This window comes from Lynx canadensis, chromosome B3 (genome assembly GCF_007474595.2).
Source record: "Lynx canadensis isolate LIC74 chromosome B3, mLynCan4.pri.v2, whole genome shotgun sequence".
NCBI lineage: Eukaryota > Metazoa > Chordata > Mammalia > Carnivora > Felidae > Lynx > Lynx canadensis.
Window position 1 is genome coordinate 118,733,416 of NC_044308.2, and position 20,054 is coordinate 118,753,469.

Consider the following 20,054-nt stretch of genomic DNA (forward strand, 5'->3'; position numbering starts at 1 on the left):
CCATTTATGACAACATGGATGGACCTTGAGTGCATTATGATAAGGGAAATAAGTCAGACAGAGAAAGACATACTCTATGATCTCACTCATATGTGAAATCTAAAAAAGCTGAACGCACAGAAACAAAAAATAGAATGTTGATTGCTGAGGATTGGCATGTGGGGGACTTGGGGAGATGTTGGTTAAAGGGTACAACTTCTAGTTATAAGACAAGTTCTAGGCATCTGATATACAGCATGGTGACTATAGTTAATAATATTGTATTATATACTTGAAAGTTGCTAAGAGAGTAGATCTTAAATGTTCTCAGCACTAAAAAAAAAATTATGTGAGGTGATAGATGAGTTAGCTAATCTTATTGTGTTAATCATTTTGCAATATATGCATGTATCAAATCATCACCTTAGATTTATACAATGTTACATGTCAATAAAGCTGGAAAACATACTAAAGCAGATACTAACATTAGAAAGGAAACTGCATTGTAAAAAACATGCATTAAATACAAACTATAAATATTTTGAATATAACATTCTATAAAGAATGTTGAACAGTTGTAATTCAACATTATAGATGTTTGAACAGTAGTAATTCAGCATTATAGATATACTTTCCACAGAGTATAGAGATGGCTCCTCAATTTCTATGCCCTGTGATAACTTTTTTGTCAATGCTATCAATAGTATTTTGTATAACAATGCATCTTTTGCTTTTGTAGCTAGGCTTTGAATAAAAAGTCTTTCAGGAGATGGTGTCTAGGGAAAATAGGGTGGATAGAATAAAAAATTTTTGAATTCTTGTTTCACTGCTTATAAACTTCTTTGTACTCTGCGTTTAAAAACCACATTTCTGGTGGTGCCTGGGTGGCTCAACCGGTTAAACATCCAACTCTCAATTTCAGCTCGGGTCATGATCTCACAGTTTATGAGTTCTAGCCCTGCATCGGGCTCTGTGATGACAAGCTTGGAGACTGCGTGGGACTCTGTTTCTTCTTCTCTCATTGACCCTTCCCCACGCTCGCTTGCATGCTCTCTCTCTCTCTCTCAAAATAAATAAACATTTAAATTAATTAATTGATTGATTAAATAATTCATTTCTGTTTGGTTAATGAAAAATCTGGAGTTTTGTTTGTTTGTTTTTTGTTATTTTAAGAAGGCTCTGTGTCCAGCATGGATCCCAATGCAGGGCTTGAACTCATGACCCTGAACTGATATCAAGAGTTGGACACCTAACCGACTGAGCCACCCAGGTGCCCCAAATCTGTTTTGTTAAAGAAAAAAGTACATATGGAATAGGCTTGTTATTAGATTAGATTTTCTTTGAATCAGATTTTAGGACTTTATTTACTTATGATAATAAGTAATTGCTTTTTTGGTTTGGGTTGTCGGTTCTATTTCTAGATCATATTGTGGCCATAAATCTTTGACTTTAAGATTGTTTGAGGACATTAAGCTCACTCTTTCACTGATTAATCTAACATTTATTGAGGGTCTATTAGGTATGTGTTTCTGCTCCCCTAACCTACAAATGTATGGCACAAAAATAAGTACCAAGTGGATGTGTATTAGATCTTTTTTTTCAACTGATCGTATATTTTCTAGTATTGATATCTTATTACTTGACTTTTAAAAATAAGCTTCTATGTGTCTTATATTGCACTATGTTATAGAAAACATAGGAAAGCAAAGGAAATGGTCCCTGCACCTTAGGAGCTTCCTGTTTTGTTGGAGAGAACTGACTTTAAGTGTTGAGGTATTTAGAAAATATTATGATGCAGTATATATTGATAATTAAATTTTAAATTGTGTACATAGTACTGAAATTAAACTTTATGGTAGAATTTATTTTAAAGCTTTTTTTTAAGTTTATTTAGGGGTGCCTGGGTGACTCATGTCATGATCTCATGTTTTGTGAGTTCAAGCCCTGCATCACGCTCTCTGCTGTCAGCACAGAGCCTGCTTCAGATCCTCTGTCTGCCTCTCTCTGCCCCTCCCCCACTTGCTCTCTCTCTCTCTCTCTCTCTCAAAATAAATTTTTTAAAAATTAAAAAAAAATTATTTATTTTGAGAGAGAGAGAGAGAGTACATGTGTGCTTGTGAGTTGGGGAGGGACAGAGAGAGAGGGAGAGAGAATCCCAAGCAGGCTCCAAGCTTGTCATCACAGAGCCCAACTCCTTATGAATCGGGAGATCATGACATGAACTGAAATCCAGAGTCGGTTACTCAACCTACTGAGCCACCCAGGAGCTCCTCTAAGGTAGAATTTAGTAGTAAATTATTATAGAGCAAACAGCTTTGACCTCAGCTGTGTTGTAAAGATGGTATCTTCCAAAATTCTTGGTATCTGGGGTTCTATCTCAGACTGAACCATGTATAGTAAAAGATTTGCAAGAAGAGATGCAAAATAGTTGAATCTTCCAGATCTAAATCTGATATTTAAGAAAAGGGTGATTAGCCACAAGGAATTCTTCCCAAGAAAATGTTGTCGTGTTTTGTTTTTGTTCATTGATAGACTCCTAAAGAATTTTAAATATTACAGAAATAAAAGTTATTTTCTTTCCTCCTCCTTTCATTCAGTTGGAACCTAACAATTATCTGAACGAGCCATGTAAAAGCCTGGTGATCAGGGTTAGTTAGTAAATCTCATTAAGTGAACTGTAAAGAATGCACAGAGTTACAAAATTCTGATAATTGTTTTGAAATAAACATTGAAAAGCCTTGCAAAATTCTGGGCTTTAGTTCTGTATTATAATCAGGGATCACTTTCTTCCAAATTAATTTTTATCATAGGAAGAGAAAACCAGTCAGAAGCCATCTGAAGCCAAAGAGATAAAGCTTTATGCTCAGATTCCCCCTATAGAGAAGATGGATGCATCTCTGTCCACACTTGCTAATTGCGAGTAAGTTTTCTTGTCTTTTTTCCCCTTCCTTTTTAACATACATAAACTAGAAAAAAAGTGTTTGTTTTCTGTGATCTTTGTTTCTTTTTGTTTGTTGGTTTGGTTAATATAATTCTTCCTTTGGCAAAGCCAAACATAAAAGATTATTGGTTTATGGGGGACTAGAAATAAAGTAACCCTAAACGATATAGTACTTTTTTTTTTATGTTTATTTATTTTTCAGATAGAAAGTGCCAGCAGGGGAAGGGCAGTGAGTGAGGGGGACAGAGGATCCAAAATAGGCTCTGCTCTGACAACAGTGAGCCCGATGTGGTGCTCAAACTCACAAACTGTGAGATCATGACCGAAGCCGAAGTTGGATGCTCAACTGACTGAGCCACCTAGGTGCCCCAATATAGTACTTTTTTTTCAGTAAAAATTTTATAATGTGCCTGGAAAATAGAATTTTCCTTGTATCTTGGGAGAAACTAAATAACTAAGTAATACAATAAGACTTTATTATAAAAGCTAGTATTTCTCTTGTAAAATTAGCCAGTCAGTACTATACAGACTAGAGGCCTAACAGATACTGCTTTAAATTTTTTCAATTGTAAAAATACATTGTTAAAACATCTATAAAATATAAAAAGCACAAAGGAAAGGAATTAATATCAACCAAAATTGCACCATCTTTTGAGAATCAGTGTTAGCATGTTGATACAGAGCCTTCCAATTTTTCTTTCCTTATTGGGATCAAATTATACTTATTATTTTATAATCCTATTTTCCCATGACTTTAAGTATCAGATCTATATTAATTCCTCTTTTTTTAAAAAATTAATTTATTTATTTTGAGACAGCATGGGTGGGGAAAGAGTGGGGAATAATCCTAAGCAGACTCTGTGCTGTGCTGTCAGTGCAGAGCCTGATGTTGTGCTCAAACCAGGAGATCATGACCTGAGCTGAAATCAAGAGTTAGATGCTTAACTGACTAAGCCACCTAGGCACCCCTATATTAATTCCTCTTAAGTTATTTTCTCAATACTCTACATACTTTTTTAGCAAGGTTCTGTGGATAATTTGAGGCAATTATACCATGACACCTTGTGACCATGCTCTCAGGCTGCAGTGTCTTGTTGGAGCTGTAGATTGTTATAGAATCACTTGGGATTCTTCCTGATTTCTTTAGTCTGTGTTTTTCTTTTTTTTTTAATTTTTTTTTTCAACGTTTATTTATTTTTGGGACAGAGAGAGAGACAGAGCATGAACGGGCGAGGGGCAGAGAGAGAGGGAGACACAGAATCGGAAACAGGCTCCAGGCTCTGAGCCATCAGCCCAGAGCCTGACGCGGGGCTCGAACTCACGGAACGCGAGATCGTGACCTGGCTGAAGTCGGACGCTTAACCGACTGCGCCACCCAGGCGCCCCTAGTCTGTGTTTTTCTAAATGTAGCGCACTAACTACCTACATAAGAATTTCCTAATGCAGGAGGTAAGCCCCACACCAAATATATAGAAATAGAGTATCTACTGATGAAACCTAGGAATCTATAATAAGCAGCTTGAGTGACTCTTCTATGCATATTTGTGAACCCATGCATTAGACTAATATCTGTCTTTGGAATGAAAGGGAGAAGCAAACATATTTAGTTATTGTATGCAACTTGTCCTTTATGATAAGAGCACTGTGTATTATATGAAAATCCACCCTAGATTTTTTTTTGGCTTTAAAAGCATGATTCCAAAGAGCACTGTTTCAAAGTGGTCAAATATCTTTTTATCATAAAGCCATCTCAAAGGCAAATGTTTGGGAAGGTTTTGTACCTGGTACCAAATTATCTTGGAACTGCTTGGAAGGAGTCAGCGTGTTCATACTTTGGCTGACAATCTCTTTGGGCAGGTTGCCTAAACAACAATTAAAGAATTCATCCCAGGGGCGCCTGGGTGGCGCAGTCGGTTAAGCGTCCGACTTCAGCCAGGTCACGATCTCGCGGTCCGTGAGTTCGAGCCCCGCGTCGGGCTCTGGGCTGACGGCTCAGAGCCTGGAGCCTGCTTCTGATTCTGTGTCTCCCTCTCTCTGCCCCTCCCCCGGTCATGCTCTGTCTCTCTCTGTCCCAAAAATAAATAAACGTTGAAAAAAAAAAAAAAAAAGAATTCATCCCAGTCATATTCCCAGATTTAAGGCACTCCATTTTTCACTGGGAGTTGTCAGGAATTGGGGATGGCTAGAAAATATACAGATTTGATCAATAATTTACACTACAGTAATTGCTTTTGTAAAAAAATGAGTAATTCTTTTTCAAGTCAAATCATAAAGGATAAGATCACATGTTCTAGAGTCATTTTTTGGAGAGTTTTAAATTTGGCTCTACCCCTTTATGGCTGTGTAATATTAGGCAAATTGCTTAACATCTTTGTACCTCAGTTTCCTCACTTGTAAAATGCAGATAATAATAATAATACTTATTTCACAGGATTGTTGTGATGGTTAAAACAAACAAAACCAGTTTATGTAACAAGTACTTAGACGAATACTGGGCACGCATTGTGTTCAATAAAATTAGCTTTTATTACATTTTTTGCATGAAATGTACTGAAATATTAAAACTTTGGTCAAGAAAGAAAGACTAAGAATGTGTAGTTATGCTCCCTTTAAAATTTTTATATAGTTAAATTATGAGTAGCAAAAACCTAGACAAATGTATACAAACCATTAAAAGTAGTTATCTCTGGGGATATCTGTGGAATGGTTAGCATTACATTATGACTTCTTCAGTATACATTTCTGAATGATTTAACACATGAGCAGATAAATATCTTCGCACATGCATGTAATATAGTTCTGCTTTTTATCAAAAGGGATCACATAAAATGTTTTGTTCTGCTAGATGGTTTTTTAACTTGACCACATATCATAGATGTCTTCCCAAGCTGGTATCTGGAGCCTAATTTCATTTGTTTTAGTGACAGTATAGTTTTTCATTATCTATCCCTCAGTTGCTAGATGTTTAGAGATTTTTCCCTATTTTTTGCTATTACAATAATACAATAAATAATCTAGCTTATATATCTTTTGGCAATGTATTAGTATTTCAGTAGGATTTATTCTTAGAAATGAATTACTAGGTCAAAGAACACATGCATTTTAAAAAATTAATAAATAATACTAAATTACCTTCAAAAAGTTTTTTTAAATTTTCTGCAATGAATATGTATTAACTTTGTGATCAGAAAAAAAGGATGAGGATTTCAAAATGAAAGAATACATGCCATGTCTGAGGGGGAAAAAGATTTAGTATAAAAAGAAAATATGACTTAAATATTATCTTCTATGGGCACTTGAGGAATAATTTCTGATAAACCATTTATTTATTTTTCTGATACATCATTTAAAATTGTTTCATATTAATTCAAGTTTTCCTTTGTTCTTTTCAAGGAAGCTTTCACTGTCTACAAACTGCATTGAAAAAATTGCCAACCTCAATGGCTTAAGTAAGTGATCCACAGTAACAGATGGCTCTTGGGTTTTCTCATTATTGGAATAAACATTCTAGAGACACTATGTAATCCCAGAAGCTAGCACCTGTTTTAACCACAGTAATTGTCAGATGACAGAGAAAATATATAAACCATGTGTCTTAAATTTGGTTATCCAAAGAAAATTCAAGAGAACAAAAGACCTAAACATTTTAAAGATGTTTTAAAGCTTTTATAGAGTTAGAATTAAATAGAAAAATGAGATTTTTTTATTATATGTATTTTGTTCAAATTTGTCTTTCTTTCTTTCTTTCTTTCTTTCTTTCTTTCTTTCTTTCTTTCTTTCTTTCTTACTTTATTTTTAAGAATTCCAGGTGGTATTCTGGAACTTTTTATTTATTTATTTTTAAGTTTATTTATTTATTTTGGAGAGAGAGTGAGTAAGGGGCAGAGAGAGAAGAAGAGAGAGAGAGAATCCCACGCAGGTCCTGTACCATTAGCAGAGAGCCAGACATGGGGCTTGAACCCACGAACTGTGAGATCATGACCTGAGCTGAGTCGGACCAAGAGTAAGAGGCTTGGGGCGCCTGGGCAGCTTAGTTGATTAAGTGTCTGACTTCGGCTCAGGTCATGATCTCATGGTTTGTGAATTTGTGTCCCACGTCAGGCTCTGTGCTGACAACTCTGAGCCTGGAGCCTGCTTCAGATTCTGTGTCTCCCTCTCTCTCTCTCTCTCTGTCCCTCCCCTGCTCATTCTCTGTCTCTCTCTCAAAAATAAACAAAAGAAAAAAAGTCGAAGTCTTAACTGACTTAGCCTCTCAGGTGCCCCAATACTTGTTATATTCAAATTTTAATTCCTCACCATCATTTTTCTTGTGTTCCTTATCTGTGTTAATGATGTTGCCACCATCCCAGTTGCCAAGGCTTCTGACTCCTGCTAATTTCCTATGTTTGGTGAAACTTGGTGGTTTAAAACAATAATTCTGAAAAACAACAGCAAGAACAAAAACAGTTCTGGAGGCCAGAAGTCTGAAATTGGTTTTAGTGGGCCAAAATCAAGGTTTTGACCAAGCCACACTGCCTGAAGGCTTTAGGGGAGAATCTGTTCCTTGTTTCTTTTAGATTCTGATGGCTGCCACGTTCCTTGGCTTGTGAGGACATCACTCTAATCTCTGCCTCTGTGGTCATGTTGACTTCTCCTCTTTCATCTGTGTCACATATTTATTTCTCTGCCTCCTTCTTTTTTTATTATTAATATTTTTAAATTTATTTTTGAGAGAGAGCATGAGCAGGGGAGGGTCAGGGGAGTGGTGCAAAAGATCCAAATCAGGCTATGCACTGAGAGCAGCAAGCCCAATGTGGGGCAGAAACTCATGAACTGCAAGATCATGACCTGAGCCAAAGATGGATGCTCAACTGACTGAGCCACCCAGGCACCACTCTCTGCCTCCTTCTTAAGAAGAGATGTGTGATTACATTTAGGGAACACCTGGATAATCAAGGCTATTCTCCCTAAGATTCCTAACTTGATAACATCTACAAAGTACTCCCCGCCCCCCCCCCCCATAAGGTAACATTCACAGGTTCTGGGGATTAGGATCTAGGTATCTTTTGGTGGGGAATTATTTAACCTACCATGCTCCTCCTTTACTTCCCTTAAGACATCTGAGTTCATCACTGAGTCCTGTTTACTCTTTGAGAGAGTTCTTAAATAATTTGTTGCTTTTCCATTTCCAGAAGCTATGGTTTTATTTAAGACCCACATCATCTCCCCCTTGTATTTTCAAACATTTTTTTTTTAATTTTTTTTTTCAACGTTTTTTTATTTATTTTTGGGACAGAGAGAGACAGAGCATGAACGGGGGAGGGGCAGAGAGAGAGGGAGACACAGAATCGGAAACAGGCTCCAGGCTCCGAGCCATCAGCCCAGAGCCTGACGCGGGGCTCGAACTCACGGACCGCGAGATCGTGACCTGGCTGAAGTCGGACGCTTAACCGACTGCGCCACCCAGGCGCCCCATCAAACATTTTTTTTTACCACTTTTCCATAGTAAGGAATACATTTGAATTCATGACTCAGTACATATATTCATATGAATATACATATCAAATACATACATACACATGTGAAGTGGAATTTGTAAAACAATATTTACCCTTATAGCATAGGTTCCAGTGTAAGTTTTTAAATTATTTTTAATGTTTATTTATTTTTGAAGGAGAGAGAGAGCATGAGTGATGAAGAGGCAGAGAGAGATAGGGAGACACAGAATCCAAAGCGGGCTTCAGGCTCTGAGCTGTTAGCACAGAGCCCAACACGGGGTTCAAACCCAAGAGCCATGAGAAGTCGGATGCTCAACCAACTGAGCCCCCCAGGCACCCTCCAGTATAAGTTTTTTAAAGATTTCATTTTTTAAAAATGCTTGTCACAACCCATTAAGCTGATTTCATATCACCCATAGTTTGAGAAACACTGCCATGGGGTGCCTGGGTGGTTCAGTTGGTTAAGCATCCGACTCTTTTTTTTTTTTTTTTGATGTTTATTTTTGAGAGAGAGAGAGAGAGTGCAAGTGGAGGAGGGGCAGAGAGAAAGGGCAACAGAGGATCCAAAGCAGGCTCTGTGCCGACAGCAGAGAGCCTGATGTAGGACTCGAACCCGTGAACCACGAGAGCCGAAGTTGGACACCTAACCACCTGAGCCACCCAGGCGCCCCTAAGCATCTGACTCTTGACTTTGGATCAGGTCATGATCTCAGGGTTGTGAGATCCAGCCCCAAGTTGGGCTCCATGCTGGGCATGGAGCCTGCTTAAGATTCTGTCTCTCTTTCCCTCTGCCCCTCTCCCCTGCTTATGTGCTCTCTTTCTTGAAAGAAAGAAAGAAACAAAGAAAGAAAGAAAGAAAGAAAAAGAAAGAAAGAAAGAAAGAAAGAAAAGAAAAGAAAAGAGAAAAACACTGCCTTATGACTTTTGTGATAGCCTCCTAATTGATCTTTTTGTCTCCTTTTGCCCAGTTGACATTCAACATTGATAGCAGGGTTTTCTTTCTAAAAATATTATTCTTGGGGCGCCTGGGTGACTCAGTTGGTTGAGCATCTGACTCATGTCCGTGGGTTCAAGCCCTGCATGGGGCTCTGTGCTGACAGCTCAGATCCTGGAGCCTGCTTTGGATTCTGTGTCTCCCTCTCTTTCTCTCTGCCCCTCCCCTGCTTAAACTCTGTCTCTCTCTGTCTCTCAAAAAATAAAATGTTAAAAAAAATGTTTTTTTTATATTATTTTCATTATCATTCCTCCAGATCAGAGACCTTTAATGGTTTCCCTTTGCCTAGTAAAGACCAAATGCCTTAATGTTGCATTCAAAGTCATCTAAAATCTGTGCCACCCTATTCACACCTGAATACATCATTCTTTTTTATGACTTTGTGCATTTGTTAATGCAATGCTTTTTTCCTTTGAGAATAGCCCCTTCCTCAACATGAAAATCCTGCAAAAAACAAAATTAAGATTAAGAATGTCAAGTTTAAATGTCATTTCTCCCTCTAAAGACTTCTCTAGTGATTGTCATAATTATTCTTTCTCTTTTTTTAATGTTTATTTATTTATTTTTGAGAGACCAAGAAAAAGCACAGAGGAGGGGCAGAGAGAAAGGGAGAGAATTCCGTGTGGGCTCTGTGCTCATAGTGCCACCCAGGCACCTCCATTATTACTCTTTCTTTAGGAATATTAATAACTGTCTTGGATTATAATAATAAATACCCACTTCATATAGTTATTGTGAAGATTAAATGAGTTAGTATATATAAAGTGTTTTGAATAGTGCCTGGTACATATAAATGTTCAAGAAATATTAGCCATTATTATGGTTAGGGAGGAATATGTTCTGTCTCTTCAGATAATGAGCTCCTTGAGTGTAAACATCACATCTTACTATCTTATCTTCCAAATCTCCATCCTCCTCCCAGGACCTTACCCAAAGTTGGCATTCAGTATTTATGTAGTCCTGGAGAAGAAGCATTTACTATTAGAGCTGTGCATAAGATGACTCAGTATATTTGTTTTTCACTGACTCATTAAACAATTTGAGATGTTTCACTTTACCATTAACCCTTGAACAACATGGGTTTGAACTGTGTGGGTCTATTTACATGCTGATTTTTTTTTTACAGCACTGTAAATTTATTTTCCTTTCATTCTTGAATGTATTTTCTTTCTTTTGTGATTTTCTTTTTTTTAAACTTTTTTTTTTTTTTTATTTTTGAGAAGAGAGAGACAGAGCATGAGTGGGGGAGGAGAGAGAAAGAGGGAGTCACAGAATCTGAAACAGGCTCCAGGCTCTGAGCTGTCAGCACAGAGCCCAGTGTGGGGCTGAACTCACAGACTGTGAGATCATGACCTGAGCTGAAGTCGGATGCTTAACCAACTGAGCCACCCAGGCGCCCCTCTTTCATGATTTTCTTAATATTTTCTTTTCTCTAGGTTTATTGTAAGAATATAATATATAATACATATAACATACAAAATGTGCATTAATGGACTATTGACCAAGGCTTCTGCTCAATAGCAGGCTGTTAGTCGTTAAGTTTTGGGAGAGGAAAAATTTATACTCAGATTTTCAACTGCCTGGGGTTGGCATTCCTAACTCCTGTGTTATTCAACAATTATACAGACACTTTGTCTATAATTGAAATAACTTGCTTTAATGAGATTAAATTGATGATATTTTTTTAAAGTTTATTTATTTTCAGAGAGAGAGAGAGAGAGAGAGAGAGAGAATCCCAAGCAGGCTCCATGCTGACAGCATGCCTGACGCGGGCCTCTGTCTCACAAACACTGAGATATGACCTGAGCTGAAATCAAGAGTTGGGGGGCACCAGGTGGCTTAGTCAGTTAAGCGTCCAATTCTTGGTTTCAGGTCAGGTCATGATCTCATGGTTTGTGGGTTCTAGCCCTGCAGAGGGCTCCTCGCCGGCAGTGAAGAGCCTGCTTAGGATTCTCTCTTTCTCTCCTTCTCTCTCTGCTCCTCTCCTGCTCTCTTTCTCTCTCTCTCTCAAATAAACTGAAATCAAGTGTCGGATGCCTAACCAACTGAGCCACCCAAGCACCCTGATGATGTATTATTTATCAATACAGATAACATGCTTTTCTTTTCATTAAAAACATGACTCTGACAATAGTGAAAATAGATAACCTCTGTACAGGGCTGGCAATAGACTTTAACTTATAATCTAACTTTGGTCAATTGGTAGTGACTCTCAGAAAAATTTAATTAATTAATAAGAGTACCAAAAATTCAGTAGAAAGAATAGCTTGATCAGTTATTGATGTCTGATGTAGACATGGATTGAGACAGTATAAGCATTTGTACCATACATTTGCTATACTTGATTCACCTCATTTTAGTTGTGCTTACAACAAATAGTACTTCCATAGTCTATAGCCGGTCACTGGGGAATACACATCATCTGTGACTATAAAGCAAAAAGACACTGCTTGCTGATCCCTATGAAGGATTGAATATATGACTGTAGCCTGTCTCTCACCCCTTCCCTTTCATGAGCACTATAGTCTCACTTGTTAAACTGTGATGACAGGATCTGGAATAAAAAGGGATTCCTATTTAACAGGGGGTTTATAAGGCAGAATAACCCTAATGGCAACTTATGTTTATTGTAGCAAAACTGTGGCTAGAAAACTGCATACCTGGACTATGTTGAAAACTGTGACTAGGGGCGCCTGGGTGGCGCAGTCGGTTAAGCGTCCGACTTCAGCCAGGTCACGATCTCGCGGTCCGTGAGTTCGAGCCCCGCGTCGGGCTCTGGGCTGATGGCTCAGAGCCTGGAGCCTGTTTCTGATTCTGTGTCTCCCTCTCTCTCTGCCCCTCCCCCGTTCATGCGCTGTCTCTCTCTGTCCCAAAAATAAATAAACGTTAAAAAAAAAAAAAAAGAAAACTGTGACTAAAAGGTTGTACAATATGAATATTAATAATCTCATATCAAATATTAGAACATAAATTTTGTTGCCTTGTATCTTTTTTTTTTTTTTTTAACGTTTTATTTATTTTTGAGACAGAGAGAGACAGAGCATGAACGGGGGAGGGGCAGAGAGAGAGGGAGACACAGAATCGGAAGCAGGCTCCAGGCTCTGAGCCATCAGCCCAGAGCCCGACGCGGGGCTCGAACTCGCGGACCGCGAGATCGTGACCTGGCTGAAGTCGGACGCTTAACCGACTGCGCCACCCAGGCGCCCCGTTGTTGCCTTGTATCTTTGGTAAAAACTTATACTTTTCTCCTTCAGTTTACTAAATAAACACAGAACTTTCGAACACTGTTTTGATTTTCACCAGGACCCTTCTTGTATGAAGAAAAAAACAGTGTTTTCCTTCTAGTGGTGCTCTACTTCTGTACCACCTTCTACTTCTGAAAAATATATCGTTGTGTTATGTCAGAACATTTAATTTATTAACTTTGATATCATAATTTATGTCCCTATACAGTAATCAATAAGATCTTTTTAGCTTTCCATCACCATTTTCGTGTGTATTTTTTTTAAAAGGTGTTTAAAAAAAAAGAGTTTTATATATTAACTTAGATACTATCTTTGGAAGAGCTACATATATTTTATATTTGTTATATTCAGTTTCTGAGGTTGTTTCTCAGTCTTCATCTTAGTTGACCTAGCAGCATATTTTGACATGAATGATTTAGTTCCTCTTCGAGGTAATTTCAATGTTTGGCTTCTAGGACACTGTGCCCTCCTGATCTTCCTGTCTTTCTGGCTGCTCCTTCCCAGTCTCGTGTCTCCCACTTTTAGGTATTAGAGTGCTCTAGGCCTCAGTTCTTGGATCTCTTCTCTGTTCTGTCTTCACCTATTCCCTGGATTATCTCATCTAGGCCATGGCTTTATCATCTATATGCTGATGGTTCCCACATTTGTATCCCTAACCCAGGCATCTCCTCTGAACTCCGGATTTGCACAGTCGGTTGCCTGGTATTTCCATTGGATGTCTACTAGACATCACACACTTAACATTTCCAAAACTGAGTACTGATATCCTTCCCCAGCCCCAGCTAAACCAACTTCCTATGTGTCTTTCTCAGATAGCAACAACTCCATTCTTCCTGTTGCTTAGGACAAACTCCCTGGTAATTTCTTAACTCCTTTCTCACACATCCTATGCAAGACCTATTATCTTTCTTTCTTTCTTTTTTAAGTTTTTAAAATTTATTTTCAGAGAAGATAGAGAGTCAGGAAGGGACAGAGAGAGGGAGAGAGAGAGAGAGAGAGAGAGAGAGAGAGAGAGAGAGAATATCCCAAGCAGGACCCACGCTGTCAGCGCAGAGCCCAATGCAGAGCTTGAACTCACAAACCGTGAGATCATGACCTGAGCTGAAATCAAGACTTGGGACACTTAACCGAATGAGCCACATAGGTGCCCCAGTATCTTATTTAGTTTATTATCTGGCAAATTGTTAGCTCAATGACAGCAGGAATTTTTATCTATATTATTCACTATTGTATTATCATATAGTATATTTTAATCACTGCAAGTGATTATAGCTGTTCCTGGTGTATTGTAGATGCTCAATAGTTATGTGTTGAATGAATAACTGTTTGAATAAGCTTTTCAATCTGCATGGAATAGACAAAATAAAATGGCAATCTTTCCATATCAAGAAGCTTTAAAGAATAATTGATTATATGATTTTCTTAAATATTTAATTTTTACACATATATTGTTATATGGGGTGTATGAATTTGCTAGGGCTGTCATAACAAATTCCACAGACTAGATGGCTTAAGCAACAGAAATTTATTTTCTTACAGCTGTAGAGGTGAGAAGTCCAAGATCAAGGTTTTGGAGGGTTGAGTTCCTCTCTCCTTGGCTTGTGGATGGCCATGTTTTCCTCTGGTCTTTTGATTTTTCTTTCTAATTTTTTTTTATAGTTAAAAAATTTTTTTTCACATTTATTTATTTTTGAGAGACAAAGCACAAGTGGGGAGGGGCAGAGAGAGAAGGAGACAGAATCCAAAGCAGGCTCCAGGCTCTGAGCTGTCAGCACAGAGCCCAAAGTGGGGCTCGAACTCACAAACTGTGAGATCATGACCAGAGCCGAAGTCGGACACTTAACTGAATGAGCCACCCAGGCTCCCCTCTTTATAATTTTTTTTAACATTTATTTATTTTTGAGAGAAAGAGACAGAGCGTGAGTGGGAGAGGGGTAGAGAGAGAGGGAGACACAGAATTGGAAGCAGGCTCCAGGCTCTGAGCTGTCAGCACAGAGCCCGATGGGGGGCTCGAACTCAAGCAGTGAGATCATGACCTGAGCTGAAGTCAGACACTTAACCAACTGAGCCATCCAAGTGTCCCTCCTTTGGTCTTTAATGGTCTTTTCTCTGTTTCTGTCTTCTGTGTCCTAATCTGTTCCTATAATTCTTATACGGGCAGGAGTCATATTGCACTTTTTTTTTAAAGTTTATTTATTTATTTATTTTGAGAGAGAGAGAGAGAGAGAGAGAATGAGGTAGGGGTAGAGAGAGAAGGAGAGAGGGAATCCCAAGCAAACCCACCAACCGTGAGATCATGATCTGAGCCGAAATTGAGTTGGATGCTTAACTGGCTGAGCCATTCAGGTGCCCCAGGGTACCAGTCATTGAATTTTACCTAAAATGATCACATTTACTTTAATTCACTCTTTAAATTCCCTATCTTTAAATACAGTCACATTCTTTTAAAAAAAATTTTTTTTTAATGTTTTTTTATTTTTGAGACAGAGAGAGACAGAGCATGAGCAGGGGAGGGGAAGAGAGAGAGGGAGACATAGAATCCGAAGCAGGCTCCAGGCTCTGAGCTGTCAGCACAGAGCCCGACGTGGGGCTCGAACTCACAGACCATGAGATTGTGACCTGAGCCGAAGTCGGACGCTCAACCGACTGAGCCACCCAGGTGCCCCTAAATACAGTCACATTCTAAGGAACTGAGTGTTAGGACTACAACATATGAATTTTGGAGTCGGGGGACACAATTCAGTCCATAACCAGGGGACTTGTTTCAACAGTTAAAACATTTTGCATGAATTAGATCACTCGTAAAATACTTTGTCCTGAAAGTTAAGTGTTTCTCATAACAGAATTTGAAATCATTCATTAGGGGTGCCTGGGTAGCTCAGTCAGTTGAGCGTCCCAACTCTTGATTTCGGTTCAGGTCATGGTCTTGCGGTTTGTGGGTTTGAGCCCTGTGTTGGGCTCTGTGCTGACAGCCCAGAGCCTGCTTGGGATTCTCTCTCTCCCTCTATCTCTGCCCCTTTCCTCTATCCCTGCCCCACCCCTGCTTGCCCACATGCGCGCACTCTCTCTAAAAATAAGTAAACATTAAAAAAATAAAATAATTAAATTAAATAAATTAAAACAAAGTTTATATAGCCATATATGTCTGATCTCTCTCTCTCACACACACACACACACACACACACACACACATTTATTGTGTACGTACATGGATTAAGCATTATGTTGAATATTTTAGACAATTAATCTCATTTAATCTTGATATTCTTACAAGTCAGATATTATATTTCCTCATTTTACGTATAATGAAACTGTGATTCAAAGAAGTTTGGTTGCTTCCTTAGAGAGTTGGGATTGGAACTCAGTTAATTGAATTTTTGTTCTTAACCATTGAATTTTGGATGTCATAGAACAGTACAGTCCAATAGAGCTGTCTGCACTGTCCCAATAGAGTTGCCACCAGCCACATACAGCTATTAAGCTCCTGAAATGTGGCTAGTTTGATTGAGAAACTGAACTTTAAATTGTATTTAATTTTAATTAATTTAAATTAAATAGCCACACATGGGTAGTAACTACCGTATTGGATAACATAGTTATAGAAGGTTAAGTTGTGAAAACTAAATGTATAACTTATAAATAAGTAATCAGCAGTTTTTTTAGAACAGAAATGAGGTTTCCTGTGCTTTGCTAGAATCTTTTTTTTTAATTTTCAAAAATAATACATGCACATGGTTTTATGCAAACAGTTCAAAAAAGGGTACAGTGGAAAATAAATTTTCCTCTGACCATAGACTCTCAGTTCCCTAAAGCAACCACTGTTTCTACTTTCTTTTTTTCTTCCAGAAATAGCTTATAGATACATAAATAGAACCAACCTTTTAAAAAATACAAATAAGCATTTTTAAACCAAATCACAACCTAATTTTTTAAAAGATTGCAAGCAAAAGATTTTAAAATACTAATTCATTTTATTTCACTTTAAAAAAAAATTATTTTTTGAGAGAGAGAGAACACATGTGAGCAGGGGAGGGGCAGGGAGAGAGGAGGACAGAGAATCTGAAGCAGGCTGTGTACTGGCAGCCTAAAGCCCAATGCAGGGCTTGAACTCGTGAACAGTTGCTTAACCAACTGAGCCACCCAGGCACCCCTGATTTCACTTTTAATCCTTTTTGGAGTGAGGTGTGCTATGCATAAATATGTTCCTATTTTCTAGCATGAGTCTTCATACTACAGTAGATTTGAAATATACATATGCTTCAAAAATTTTAAGTTCAGAGCTTCTTGGGGCACCTAGGTGATTCAGTCAGTTGAGTCAGACTCTTGATTTTGGCTCAGGTCATGATTTCACAGTTCATGAGTTTGAGCTCTGCATCAGGCTCTAAGCTGACAGCGTGGAACCTGCTTGGGATTCTCTCTCCCTCTCTCTCTCTGTTCTTCCCCCACTTGTGCTCTCTCTCTCTCTCAAAAATAAATAAATAAACTTAAAAAAAGATGAAGTTAAAATATTCTTTAGTCTTATTTTATCCCTATAATATTTATACTAGCCAGCTATTTATTTATTTGTTTGTTTGTTTGTTTATGTTAATTTTTTTAATGTTTATTTATTTTTGAGAGAAAGAGACAGAGTGTGAGCAGGGGAGGGGCAGAGAGAGAGGAAGACACAGAATCTGAAGCAGGCTCCAGGCTCTGAGCTGTCAGCACAGAGCCCGATGCAGGGTTCGAATTCACCAATCGAGAGATCATGACCTGAGCCGAAGTCAGATGCTCAACCGACTGTACCACCCAGGCGCCCCACTTGCCAGCAATTTAAAACCATGTGTTCCAAATAGCTAACCATTTGTAAATTTAATATTGTCATGATGTGAAATTATAGTGTTTACCTTAGATTACAGGTCAATGTTATTTCCTACTTGATCACCACTTTATTAATACAGCCTTTCTAACTCATTAGATCAGTATATTTATTATATAAAAGTTATTAACACTTTATTTTACTAGATTTACAACAGTTGTAATATGATTCTCATAAACAAAAATTGTTTTTTTTTTCTACTACAGAAAACTTGAGAATATTGTCTTTAGGAAGAAACAACATAAAGAACTTAAATGGACTGGTAGGTTGTTATTTATTTCTTTAAAAAAAGCATGCACTTTTCCCCTTAATATACAAGTAATATTTGTTCATTGCAGAAGCTTTGCAAAATCAAAAAGCAACTATAAAAAGTACCTATAAGCCACTGACAGTGTAAATATTGTTAACATTTTGATTGATATCTTTCTTGTCTTTTTTCTATTCTTTGATGGGTATGTAGAAAATGAAATCATACTATACATATTGTTTTGTTCTCTTTTTTTACTTAATATGTAAAAATCATTTTTTTCATGTCATTCATTCATTTAACAAAATCATTCAAATATATTTCCTGAATGCCTACTTTAAGCCAGGCACTGTTCTAGGCATTAGGGATACAGAAGAATATGTAATGAAGTCCTTGCTCTCCTAGAACTTCCATTACAGTAGAGGTAGACAGTCTAGAAAATATTTGTATAATGCATATGCAATACATTGTATAATACAGGTGGTGATAAATGCAATGAAGAAAAGCAAGGCATATACGAGAACATAGATTGACAGGAAATGAGGAAAAAAGCTATAGGGCTGACCAAGGGACAGGTACTCCGGACTGAAGTGGGACAAGTACAAATGTCCTGAAACTGAAGCTGCTCCATATGCTTGAATTAGAGCAGAAGAGTTGAATGAGGGTAGGGAATTGCCCTCAGTAAGCTTGGAAAGGGAGCCAGGAACGAGGCTACATTGGGTCTTACAGGTAATGATAAGATTTTAGATTTTTTTTTTCCAAATGGCTTACAAAGCCACTGGAGGTTTTTGATCAGAGGATGTAACTTAAGTTTTTAAAATAATTTTCAACCATACCCCTTTTTTTATGATAGCATAATATTCTGTTTTACTGATATACCATAATTTTTTAAATCAGTTACTTATTACTCATTATTTATTTCCAGTTTGGAGTTATTATAATCAATGCTATTATGAATCTCCTTTTAGCTATATTATTGCACACATCTATGAATAATTCCTTGGATAAATTCCTTGAAATGGAATTGCTGGGTCAAAAGGTATGAATTTCTTTTAAGGCTTTTGTGGCATATTACCAAGTTACCCTTTGGAAAGTTTTAACAGTTTATATTCCTACCAGTAATGTATGAGGGTTCCCATTTCCCCTTATCAAACTTGGGCATTTAAAAATTTTTTAAGTTTTTGACAGGGAATTTTTTGGCCATTTGAATTTCCTTGCAGAGAAGTTGAGATGAAACAATATTGTAAAATTAGGCAGTTTTGGGAATGACAAAGCTAATGTCTTTTTCTTGTATTTGTTCCCAAACAGATAATAATTTTTTAAAAAGTGTATATTGTTAACTAATTTTGTAAACATTCCCAATGTTTTTATGACTCTGGCCTTCTCCCCACTCCCAGCCCCACCCCCAGTAAGCCTAGCTTGTGCTTCCCAAGAACCAGTGGGGTTGAAACTGCAGTGCTTCTCAACAGTAACCTCCCAAACCACACCGGCTGAAATAGCCACCCCCTCATTACAGAGGCAGCTGTAATAGCCAAATAGGAGGCAGTGTTCAGCTGCCTGAAACATGGAATGTAAAATTGAAGGAAAAGGGTCTATTTTAAACTACTTAGGAAAACTGACGGGATACATTGCAAGCCCATTTGTGTGTATGATCTGGCCTCTGCCTTCCTTTCAGATGTCATTCCATGTTACTCTTCTTCCTAGTTGGTAATCTCTAGCCACTGGTCTTTCTCCTCCTTGAGCATGCCAAGTCTGTTCCCACCTGAAGGACCTTTCTACTTCCCATTTCTTTTGCCTTAAAAACTCTATTACCTTGGACTTCTATGTTACTGACTCCTTCTTAACCTTCACACTTCAGCTTAGATGTCACTTCCACAACAGTGTTCCAGCTGCCATATATCTAAAGTAGCCCTCTGGGCAAAAACTCTTGCCACTTATAATTTTTTTCAACTTTCTTATTACTATCTGAAATTCTCATTTACTTGTTTTCTGTCTTTGTCTCTTTCTGTCATGTCACACGCATGCACACACAGACACACACACACACACACACACACAAATACACACACACAAATCCTAATGAGTACCTTAGTTTTGTTCATGAGCATATACATTAGTGCTTGATATATGTAATAGGCACTCTGTAAATAATATACTGAGTGACTCAATATATTACTAATTACAAAAACTATTAATTCTAAGCGTAATATATGTTAATTATAAAAAACAAGTCAAGCAATTCATAAATATATGCAATACACTGAAAGTCTTTCCTCTTTTTACCTATAGATATCTATGTGCATGTGTATATATGTA

At 37.7% G+C, this 20,054-nt stretch overlaps 1 protein-coding gene across 1 annotated transcript in view; it reads left to right on the forward strand.

The window, feature by feature from the left end:
* Positions 1-20,054, forward strand: part of DNAL1 (dynein axonemal light chain 1) — a 44,581-nt gene that overhangs the window by 12,100 nt on the left and 12,427 nt on the right. The window contains exons 3-5 of the mRNA XM_030319526.1: positions 2,790-2,899; positions 6,314-6,369; positions 17,698-17,753. Coding sequence (XP_030175386.1) covers positions 2,790-2,899; positions 6,314-6,369; positions 17,698-17,753 — 222 coding nt within the window. The remainder of the gene's footprint in view (positions 1-2,789; positions 2,900-6,313; positions 6,370-17,697; positions 17,754-20,054) is intronic.